The sequence below is a fragment of the Macaca fascicularis genome, chromosome 8 (assembly GCF_037993035.2).
Source record: "Macaca fascicularis isolate 582-1 chromosome 8, T2T-MFA8v1.1".
NCBI lineage: Eukaryota > Metazoa > Chordata > Mammalia > Primates > Cercopithecidae > Macaca > Macaca fascicularis.
Genome location: NC_088382.1, coordinates 26,360,772 through 26,372,429, shown reverse-complemented (window position 1 = coordinate 26,372,429; position 11,658 = coordinate 26,360,772). Strand labels below are relative to the sequence as shown.

The window sequence follows — 11,658 nt, the reverse complement described above, 5'->3', positions numbered from 1 at the left end:
CATGATCCATTCACCTCGGCCTCCCAAAGTGCTGGGATTACAGGCATAAGCCACCGTGTCTGGCCGTATTTTAGTTTCTAATGGAAGGCTTATATTTGGTTCTATGAACAGCCATTTTGTTTCCTGTGCATTTCCAACCGTTTATCATTTGCTCTATTTACCTAAACTTCCTAAGCTACCTTTGTCAAACCTGCAAAAATTGAGAGCTGATACCAGCCATTTAAAATTGGATTGGTTTTGCTTAGCTCTGACGATCTAGAGAGCTACAAGAACTTTAAGTTTCCTGGTAAAAAAAAAAAAAAGTAAAAATAAAGGCTTAAAAGTCCAGCAGAAAAAGAACATTATTGATTTTGTTATCTGGAAAAGCAAGTGAGAGGAGAAATGTTTAAATGGCATTTCTTTTCACGGAAATTCAATTCAATCAATAATTTAAGTTGGTTTCAGATCCTTTTCTTTAGGCAATGAAGAAAAACTGCGATACGGGTACAAAGTTTTAATATTCAGGAAAGATTGACCTTGCCCTGAAGAAATTTATATTGACTAGGATTTCTCTAAAATTGCTTTAGTTGTGTTTACCATTATTAAAACTAAGTGACATTCACTTGGGTTAAGTAGTAATTTTAAAAATGAGACTTTTCTTTTTTTTTTTTTTTTACAGCAACTCTTTTCATTTTTATTACTCAAAAAAGTTTCATTTTTTTATTTAGCTTTCTGACTCTGTGCTTGTGCCTTCAACACTTTCACAACAATTTTCTGCTCCTCGATAAGGAAAGCACGCTTGATCCTGTCACGAACACATTTAGCACACATGGAACCACCATAGGCCCTGCTGACATGTTTCTTTGTTTTGGACAATCTCATAAGAACTTTAGGTCTTAGAGCACGAACCCCTCGAAGTCTGCCTGGGCACATACCACATGCAGATTTTGGTGCTTTCCCAACCTTCTTGGTATAAAGGTAAACAATTCTATTACCAGGAGTTCGGGACAGCCTAGTTTTGTTAGAAGCTGTATTGTAGGAAAGCCTACGTCGGTATGTCAAACGCTGGACCATTCTGAGTACCTGCAGACAATGTCCCCGGAAGAGCCATTTTTTTTTTTTTTTTGAGACAGAGTTTCACTCTTGTCGCCCAGGTTGGAGTGCAATGGTGCGATCTCGGCTCACTGCAACCTCTGCCTCCCTGGTTCAAGTGATTTTCCTGCCTCAGCCTCCCGAGTAGCTGGGATTACAGGCACCTGCCACCACGCCCAGCTAATTTTTATATTTTTAGTAGAGATAGGGTTTTGCCATATTGGCCAGGTTGGTCTTGAACTCCTGACCTCAGGTGATCCACCTGCCTCAGCCTCCCAAAATGCTGGATTACAGGCATGAGCCACTGTGCGCAGCCAACTTTCTACTAATTTTTTATCCCAACCCTTTTATTACGTTTAGGCCTTCATGTGTGTACTTGAAAATAAAATACGTACAAGTGTTGCACCGGTTTGAAGGCTGTAGCAGTGAAACTTACCTAAGCAGTTGTCTAGATTAACAATCTTGGAAAGGTGTGATGACGCTCTTTTGAAATAGTTGAAATTATTCTATGCTTGTTCTTGACTCTGTCCCTGTTTTCTTTTACAGTATTTAAGTGAAAGGAGATTATCCCTATGCTGAATTTCGAAAACTGATATCCACATTTATGTTATTTTTTTGTTTGTATTTTTGAGACAGAGTCTTGCTCTTTCACCCAGGCTTGAGTGCAGTGGCACAGTCTCAGCTCACTGCAACCTCTGCCTCCTGGGTTCAAGAGGTTCTCCTGCCTCAGCCTACCAAGTAGCTGGGATTAAAGGCACGCACCACCACACCCAGCTAATTTTTGTATTTTCAGTAGAGACAGGGTTTCACCATGTTGGCCAGGCTGATCTCAAAGCTGTGACCTCAGGTGATCCACCTGCCTTGACCTCCCAAAGTATAATCCCAAAGTGTGATTACAGGCGTGAGCCACCATGCCTGGCTGCATTTACCTTTTTTTAAAAATGATGGAGAGGAAAGTTAGTTGTTTTACTTTGGTAAGTTTGGCATAAAATCTATCACATTTTTGATGCTTTTGGACATAGTTCTGTCACTAGATTGTTGCAATTAGACATGTGCAATAAGTAACCTAACCACTTTAATATAATGGTTTGAAGTGCTGCAGGCAGTAACTACTGGACATGGTTAATCTGTGACATGTTAGAGAGAATGCTAGGACTTCCTGCAGTGTAAAATCCTGTTAACCAATCCTGGGCTGTCAAGTTAAAGGACTTTGACTCCTGGGTCTGAAAAAGGCACTGACTCTTGCTTGCTTAATCTTTTTTTTTTTTGGGGGGGCGGGGAGGAGGGACAGAGTCTCGCTTTGTCACCCAGGCTGGAGTGCAGTGGTGTGATCTCCGCTCACTGCAAGCTCTGCCTCCAATGTTCACACCATTCTCCTGCCTCAGCCTCCTGAGTAGCTGGGACTGCAGGTGCCTGCCACCACACCCAGATAATTTTTTGGTTTTGTATTTTTAGTAGAGATGGGGTTTCACCATGTTAGTCAGGATGGTCTCGATCTCCTGACTTTGTTATCCGCCCGCCTCAGCCTCCCAAAGTGCTGGGATTACAGGCGTGAGCCACCGTGCCTGGCCAACTCTTGCTTAATCCTGAACATTGGCACCAGTCAAAGCTTCATCTTCAGACCCAGGAGAAGGTGACAATCAAAATGAAGTGCCTTCATGAGACACAGGGCAAGAAATTAAAACTATTCAATCCCTTTAGGCCCAGGGACTATTTTGGAAGAGATGGGCACGTGAGATAGTAAGGACTGATTCTGAGAGATAAAATAAGTTCGGAGTTTTTCTACAAATTAAGCGTTAATATTCAAAGCACACTGATGCAAGGCCAGCATCTGGGCCCCTGTGTCAGAATAACAGGGTTTCCTTGGAATATTGATTTGCTCTTTAATAGAAAATTGTAAAACATTATAGAAAGTTTATGAAAATCTTACATTATGTTCAAACTAATTAAAATTAGATTAGTTTCTAAGCGTTTATTAAAATGAGTTTTAACAATAATACACCATACAAGGGTAAAAACTTTGTTTCTTTTGAACAAAATGTTTGTGTAATATTAATAAGAGATGATCTTGCTACGATTCATCTTTGGTGGAAGTGGGGGATGGAGAGAGGAAGATTGTATTTCAGAAGAAAACTGTAGGATTAGATTAACCTGTGATTCCTGAGTGGCCACGAGGTCACCCATGGTATTAAGCTGCCCACAACGCCTCACCTCAGTGTGAGGCAGCCAGAAAGATCCAGGGTCAGGTTCCCCAGGATTGAGGAATTAATAAGTAGAAATGAGGGACTGAAACAGACCCAACTGTCTCACAGAATCGATGTTTACGGTTTATTTGAAAAATCATAGAAATTGATCCCCCCAGTGTTAACACTTTAGAAAGTTATATTAGTCTTATCTAACTTCCTTTCTCAGAAAACCCACCAACAAGCTTTCCAGACAGTATCAAGGAACTGAAACTTCCTGAAATCATTGCATTTGAACAATGAGATGCCAGACTCCTCATCCACTAGGATTGCCTAGCCAGTCAGGTGGTTCCTGTTGACTAACTTCTCTTCTTTAGTCCTCTCTAATTCCTCTTTTTCCACACATGGTTAGGTTTCTTATCATCACTCTCTAATTCCTGTATTCCTACACATGGTTACATTTCCTCCCTGCTATATATACCCCTACATTTCCCTGGAAATACTCAATGTCTCAGTGCTTGACCTTCTGTGTGTCAAGCAGCAGGACCCAGACCCATCCTCAGGTGTTTCAGTAACAATAACAACTTACCTATGGACAATTTTCATGCCCGTGAGTATATGGGGTGCTCAGAAAGTTCACCAGAACACTTGATGTAAACCACACAACAGGAAATTCATCAAAATTGCCACGACTTCTTATTCCACTATCTAAAGATACTTCAAGCCCAACATCTAGAAATCTCAACGGACTGTCCTCTGGACTCAAAAACTGGGCTTGTATAATTTGCTCCAACCATTAACCTTTACTTTTCTTTCGTTTCCATAGAAATGCCTCTTATTAAATACTGATTGGCCACACCTTATAGAGGCCTAACCTAGATGAAGGACCACCTACAACATCACCTCCTAAAATGAGATACAACTGCTTAACTGGACAAAACTATTCTCATGACTAAGAGACTTATTCAATAAGATATGGGACGCCTGTAATTCTAGCACTTTGGGAGGCCGAGGCGGGTGGATTGTATGAACTCAGGAGTTTGAGACCAGCCTGGCCAACACGGTGGCAAAACCCATCTCTACTAACATACAAAAAATTAGCCGGGTGTGGCGGCGCACACATGTAATCCCAGCTACTCAAGAGGCTGAGACAGGAGAATCGCTTGAACCCAGGACACGGAGGTTGCCATTAGCTGAGATCGCGCCACTCCACTCCAGCCTCGGTGACAGAGTGAGACTCCGTCTCAAAAAAAAAAAAAAAAAAAAGAAAAAAGAAAAAAAAATGTGACTATATAGTTAGACTTATGTCTTGCCTGTTCCTATTTATATTCCTGTTTTCCTTTATAGGTCTCTTGCCATTCAGTTACTAACCTGATTCTGCTCTCCACAGCCATCAACTTAACTTTTAATACATGAAACGTCCTGGGAAGTTCCAGATGAGAGAAATGAAGGGGTTAAAATATGCTAATCTAGCATACTGACTATTTAAGTTAAAGATACTTGAAAAACAGCAAGTGAGAAATAATCACTTTGACCCTCCTGTTATTTCTTAAAAGTAGAAGATGGCCGGGCACGGTGGCTCATGCCTGTAATCCCAGCATTTTGGGAGGCTGAGGCAGGTGGATCATGAGGTCAGGAGATCGAGACCATCCTGGCTAACACAGTGAAACCCCATCCCTACTAAATATACAAAAAATTAGCTGGCGCTGTGGGGGGTGCCTGTAGTCCCAGCTACTCAGGAGGCTGAGGTAGGAGAATGGCGTGAACCCGGGAGGCGAAGCTTGCAGTGAGCCCAGATAGCACCACTGCACTTCAGCCTGGGTGAAAGAGAGAGACTCCATCTCAAAATAATAATAATAATGATAAAGTGGAAGATGTAATTTCTATGGGAAAGATGCCCTTCCCTATCTGCAAGGAAGAGAAGTTGAAAGAGGATTCTGTACAGACCTTGTTAAAAATAACTTATCTTTTAAATCTCTTCATGTAATTTAATTGCTTCTTCACAACTCGTTTTTGATCCAATTCAGTGCATGAGTAACTGACTCTAAGTACTTCATTGGATCTTCATTTCTTTATGAGGGCTCCCGATGATCAATCTTATGTCAGTTTAACTCTGCAACCTAGGTGGGATCCTAGGAGAATGAAAGGGAGTTTCTCCAGCCCTACGACAGCAACCTAAAGAGGGCTTAATGAAAAAAAAAAAAAAGTGATGGAATTTGACTAAGCGCATTAGTTTTAGGACTACTGTAATGAATTGCCGCAAACTTTATGGTTCAAAAAAATTCACCTCACAGTTCTGCAGTCTAGAGGTTCAAAGTCAAGGTGGCAGCAGGGTTGGTCCCTCTGCAGGCTGTGAGGAATAATCCATGCCTGTCTTCTGGTTTCTGGGGGCTGCTGGCTATCCATCACCTTCCTTGGCTTCGGGGTGCTCACTCAGTCTCCATGTCTGTCTTCCCAGGATGTTCTCCTCTCTGTGTGTCTCCCCTCTGTGTCTTCACATGGCCTTCTAAGGACACCAGTCACTGGGTTTAGGGCCCACCTTAACCCAGTATGACCTCTTTTTAAGTAATTATATCTGCAAAGAACCCATTTCTAAATAAGATCACATGACCAGGCACAGTGGCTCACACCTGTAATCCCAACACTTTGGGAGACTGAGGCAGGCGGATCACAAGATCAGGAGTTCGAGACCAGCATGACCAACATGGTGAAACACCGTCTGTAATAAAAATACAAAAAGTAGCCGAGCGTGGTGGCATGCACCTGTAATCCCAGCTACTCAGGGGGCTGAGGCAGGTGAATAGCTTGAACTTGGGAGGCAGAGGTTACAGTCAGCTGAGATCGTGCCACTGCACTCCAGCCTGGGCAACAGAGTGAGACTCTGCTTCAAAAAAAAAAACAAAAACAAAAATAATCGCATTTACAAATACCAAAGCGTAGGGCTTTAAAATAAGCTTTAGGGAGAAAAATTCAACCCACAAAAGCATACAAAGTAAATATGGTCCATGTGCAGGGAAAGAAGAAATTGATAGATACCTGGGGAAGCTCAGATATTGGTCTTATTCGGCTTTAAATCAACAGTTGTGGTGGGGTTTGTTTGTTTTTCTGACAGAGTCTCGCTCTGCTCTGTCGTTCAGGCTAAAATGAAGTGGCACCATCTCGGCTCAAGGCAACCTCCACCTTCGAGGCTCAAGCAATTCTAGTGCCTCAGCCTCGGGAGTAGCTGGGGTAACAACAGTGCCACAATTGCCTGGCTAATTTTTGTATTTTTAGTAGAGACATGGTTTCGCCATGTTGGCCAGGCTGGTCTCAAACTCCTGACCTCAAGGGATCTGCCCAACTCCACCTCTCAAACTGATAGGTTTATGGGCATGAGGCAATACCTTGCCTAAATCAACAGTTTCAGGAATGCTCAAATATCTAAAGGAAGTGTGTGTGTGTGTGGGGGGGGTGTATATTCTAGAGGATTGCGGAGGATTAAAACAATAGCGCGCAGCCCATGGCTTCAAGGGTGAGGCTGAGGAGCCCATGGGCAGGGGCTGGAGGGAAATATTCTAGGGAAACCCAGAGTAGCACCTACACTTTTCCTCTGGGAAAACATTGATGCATCTCTCTCTATATATATCTATACATACCTATACGAACATATAGAGAATATCCATAAAGATATAGGAAATATCAGAAGGTAGAAAATCCTGGGACTGAAAAAAATATAATAGCTGAAGTGGAAAATCCAGTAGAGAAATTACACACCAGATTTGATCGGGCAGAAGAAAGAATCTGCTTATTTGAAGGCAGGAGAAAAGAACAGGCCAGACAGCCTCTGCTGTGTGCACGGAGGGCAGGAACTACTTCACAAAAGCAGACCTTCCCTTGCTTGTCTGTTCTCCTACTAGAGAAAGCAGTAGATGATCATATCTGAAGAATATGTTGGTAACATCAAACATAAAAAGAAGGCAATTAAGGGTAAAATCTTGAGGTATGTGTGAATTCATGACCAAATTAACTATGGAAACTGACATAAAAAGAAGTGTAGAGGTTTTGTTTGTTTTTGGTTTTGCCCTGTCCCATTCTCCTCTGAAACAGCTCTGAGTAAACACAGGCTGTGTTCTCGCTGTGACTCACACCTCCCTGCCTTCTCTTCCTTCAGGTTTGCTGAAGTGCGTGGGGGGTTGTTTCCTGCCTCTGACTCCCTGGAATTTAAAGTGACAGAGCCTTGACCAGGCACGGTGGCACACGCCTGTAATCCCAGCACTTTGGAAGGCCGAGGTGGGTGGGTCACGAGGGGTCAGGAGATCGAGACCATCCTGGCCAACATGGTGAAACCCTGTCTCTACTAAAAATACAAAAAATTAGCCGGGCTTGGTGGTGGGTGCCTGTAGTCCCAGCTACTTGGGAGGCTGAGGCAGAATGGCAGGAACCCGGGGGACAGAGCTTGCAGTGAGTGGACATCATGCCACTGCACTCCAGTCTGGGCGACAGAGAGAGATTCCGTCTAAAAAAAAAATAACAATAAAAAAATAAAAAAAATAAAGTGACGGAGTCTTGGGGACTGGAATCCAGCACCTCCTTCTGCCCCTCCCTGTGGGGACAGGGACACCAGCACTGGCCTGGCTCACCCACAGCCTCCGGGGGGGTCCTCTGGCTGCACCTGGGGCTGCAGCTGGGCTCTGATAGAGCTGTCAAGGAAGGGACAGTCGGTCCCTGAGTGGTGAACTGGCCCTGGTTGTTGGGAAAGTCCTGTGGTCACTTTCCTGTGGCTTCCTCCCGCCCTGGGCCGATCTTCACTTTCTCCCTGGAGCTTCCCTGCATCGTCATCAGTGGGACCGGGTTGGTTCATTACAGGCGACTCCTGTTCTTCAGCTCTGTGCCCCTTTTCCTGACATTTGGACCCTGCCCAAATCCCCCCACAAAACATACAGTTATTAAACATCCTGTGAGTCCCCCTCCAAAGATGATGAGGATGACCTGTGTTCTCAAGACGGGCAAAGGCGAGAGTCCAGTGTCACGCTCCGCCCAAATACTAGCCCCTCTCCCCAAAACCTCAATCACCAGTATGCGGAGGGCAAAGAAGTTGTGAATATTTGAGAATACATCTTTGGCCACATTTCTGATCACATTCATTAGGCAATTTTCTAGAAGAAGTAGCATATTGGGGTTAACCCGTAGAGGTGCACACACACACACACACACACACACAGAGCTGTGATTCCTACCAACAGTGCCAACTTCTACCAACTTTAGATCTGACATCACTGCTCTTTGGTTTTCATTTTTGCTAACCAGGAAAGAATTAGTTGATTGGATATGCATTTCTCTGATATATATTTCATATATTGGTCAGTAGTTTAAATTTCTTTGTTCAAATTCACTTTTTAGGATTTGTCTTGTTTAGAAAGACAGGCTTCATGCTTCCCAAATACTATTAACAGATTTCTGGATTTTTTATTTGCCTATTCTTTTTGTCTTAGATTTTAATGTACAGAAATTTTACATTTTAAGTAGCTAAATCTATAGGTACATTTATTTTTTTTCTTGATCATAAGCTTAGAAAGTCCATTGCCCAACATAAAATAAGATGAACTTCTCTGATTTCTTAAGGAGGTTTTATTAAATGATTAGATTTGTAGCATATAGTGAGGTAAAGCCCACGGACATTACTTTCGCTATAGAAAGTGTGATGTTGCCCTTAATTTTTCTGAGTTACTCTCATCTGTCCAACCCCAGTGAGCGACTGATTATTCCTTTCCTCTGAACCTTGTGGTTTATGGTGTTTATGGCAGTTTCATTCCAAAGCACGAAGGTGTCAATCATTAATCTCGGGTGATTAATCCTCAGGCATCTCCCTGCTCTGAACTAAGGGATGTGGTGGTGTGGAAAGTTCCATTGTTCTGATCATGTGGTTGGTTCCACTGGCAGCCGGACCCTCTCCTCCAAGAGCCACCTCAGGAGCCTCAACTCAGGAATGCTGGAAGTCATCTTATGATTAAAAAAAATAAAGCCCCTCTCACCACAATTGCTCAGGAAACATCAGTGTTTTGAAGCTTTGGCCCCAAAACCAGAGAAAAAAACAGATGTTTCTCATTACGTCCCAGCCATGAATACCAGGAGAGAGGAACACTGGGACCATTTCAGAAACTGCTTACCACAGGCCCCATGTAGGCTCAGGGGAGACAGGCCCTGGCCTGGAGGAGGAAGAGTGAATGGGAAGTATGAGTGACATTAAGTGTTTGCTAACATGAGACTGGCTGGACCTTCTCTCTTCTGGTGGTCCCTGAATCAGAGCCTTAGCACTACATATTGGAGTCTGGATTGCCTGTTTCAGGAACCTGGTCTCTCTACAGTCATTAGATTTCTGCATGAAGATTTAGCATAAACACCCTATATATGAGAAACCAAAATTTTAAAGATCATATATAATTTGTTTTGAGGCCTTCATGAAAAATTTAAAGAAATTACACTACCACAACTCATACTGACATCTACCGATCCCTGGAAACCAGAAGAGGAATGTGTTAGGAAAAAATATTCTGCCAGGGACCCATTTGATATTGGCCTGACCACCTGAGCACAGACACTGGTCCCACTCATTAACAGATCTAGGAAGCATGAGGTACCAGCCCTACTGCCGAAAACCCTGAGTGCTATAGGCTCAGACAAAAAGGCAAAGTTCTAGCTAAGAAAATATTAAGAAATTACACTGATCAATATGTTCATAGTTCGAGGTACTTCTGGGACAGATGTGTGGATTTTTCTCACCCTGACCAATTCTCCCACCTCAGATGAGTGCGCATAATTCACTTCCGACACGAATCGGAGGTAGTGCCGACCCCACAGGGTAAGGACTCAGTCCCACAAGACTCCACCCCCGCTTCAGGTGCAAATCATAAGCAGGTGGTCTGATATGGTTTGGCTCTGTGTCCTCACCCAAATCTCATCTCGAATTGCGATTCCCACATGTCAAGGGAGGAACCTGGTGGGAGATGTCTGGATCACGGAGGTGGTTTCCTCATGCTGTTGTCGTGATAGTTCTCACGACATCTGATGGTTTTATAAGGGTTTGGCAGTTCCTCGTTCACTCTCTTCACTCCCTTCTGCCACCTTATGAAGAAGGTGTTTGCTTACACATCGCCTTCCGCCATGACTGTAAGTTTCCTGAGGCCTCCTCAGACATGTGGAACTGTGAGTCAATTAAATCACTTTCCTTTATAAATTACCCAGGCTTGGGCCATTCTTTATAGCAGTGTGAAAACGGACTAATACAGTGTCCTCAAGTCGTCCACGCCTTCTGTCTGACTTGGCTACTGATATATAATAGTGTTTGGTGGCCGGGCGCGGTGGCTCAAGCCTGTAATCCCAGCACTTTGGGAGGCCGAGACGGGTGGATCACGAGGTCAGGAGATCGAGACCATCCTGGCTAACACGGTGAAACCCCGTCTCTACTAAAAAATACAAAAAACTAGCCGGGCGAGGTGGCGGGCGCCTGTAGTCCCAGCTACTCGGGAGGCTGAGGCAGGAGAATGGCGTAAACTCGGGAGGCGGAGCTTGCAGTGAGCCGAGATCGTGCCACTGCACTCCAGCCTGGGTGACAGAGCCAGACTCCGTCTCAAAAAAAAAAAAAAAACAAACAAACAAAAATAGTGTTTGGTGACCCTAAATGTCTCAAAATAAAGTCACTTGTGACAGATGATCAGCCCACATTGAAATTGCTGACCCCTCAGAGTGAGAAGTGTATGTGTGGTGGACTCAGGTGATGAGAGGACCTGCTGTGGACAGGCACCCCCTAGACCAGACAAGAAAGTGAAGCCAGAAGGCAGCTGAGATCTTGGCTACGGGCATGCCTGCAGAGTGTCATAAAAACCGCAAAGACACTGACCATAGCCAAGCAGCTGCTGCAGCGCTGCCCACAAGAACTCTGAGACCTCTTTCCCACGGGCTATGGGAAAAGAGCAGCGACCCCCATCCTGGCCCATGTTCTGAGGAAACCTGGACCTGCCAGTGTGTCAATCAGCATGCTGGTCTTCTGAGACACTCACCATGGTCCCTTCCCCACCATCTCACCACTGCCTGTGTGTGTTGAACATATTTACGGGAGTGTTTATGTGCAAAAGCCACACAATAAACTGCGAATTAATAAGAATTTCATTGACCACTGAGTCATTGTGAAACCTCCTGGTTCCCCCACAACTAAGCTAATTGGAACTCGACCTGGGAGCCACCAACTGGAAATTACCATGATCTCCTTCTCAGGTTTCATCATTCACTAGGCCGGCTCACAAAAGCCAGGAACACAGTTTACTTGCTATTGCCAATTTATTACAGAGGATTTTTTTTTTTTTTTTTTTTTTTGAGACAGAGTCTCGCTCTGTCATCCAGGCTGGAGTGCAGTGGCCGGATCTCAGCT

At 44.0% G+C, this 11,658-nt stretch overlaps 1 protein-coding gene across 1 annotated transcript; it reads right to left on the bottom strand.

Annotated features, from left to right (window-relative positions):
• Window positions 1-633: 633 nt before the first annotated feature.
• Window positions 634-1,083, bottom strand: LOC102135736 (large ribosomal subunit protein eL34-like). The gene has a single exon (XM_045398037.3). It carries the CDS (start codon window positions 1,051-1,053, stop codon window positions 700-702), a length of 354 nt encoding a protein of 117 aa, XP_045253972.2. The 5' UTR covers window positions 1,054-1,083; the 3' UTR covers window positions 634-699.
• Between the last annotated feature and the right edge of the window lie 10,575 nt (window positions 1,084-11,658).

Coding starts and splice junctions, on each gene's coding strand:
- LOC102135736 (XM_045398037.3), bottom strand. CDS start 1,053: ATGGTCCAGCGTTTGACATACCGACGTAGGCTTTCCTACAATACAGCT.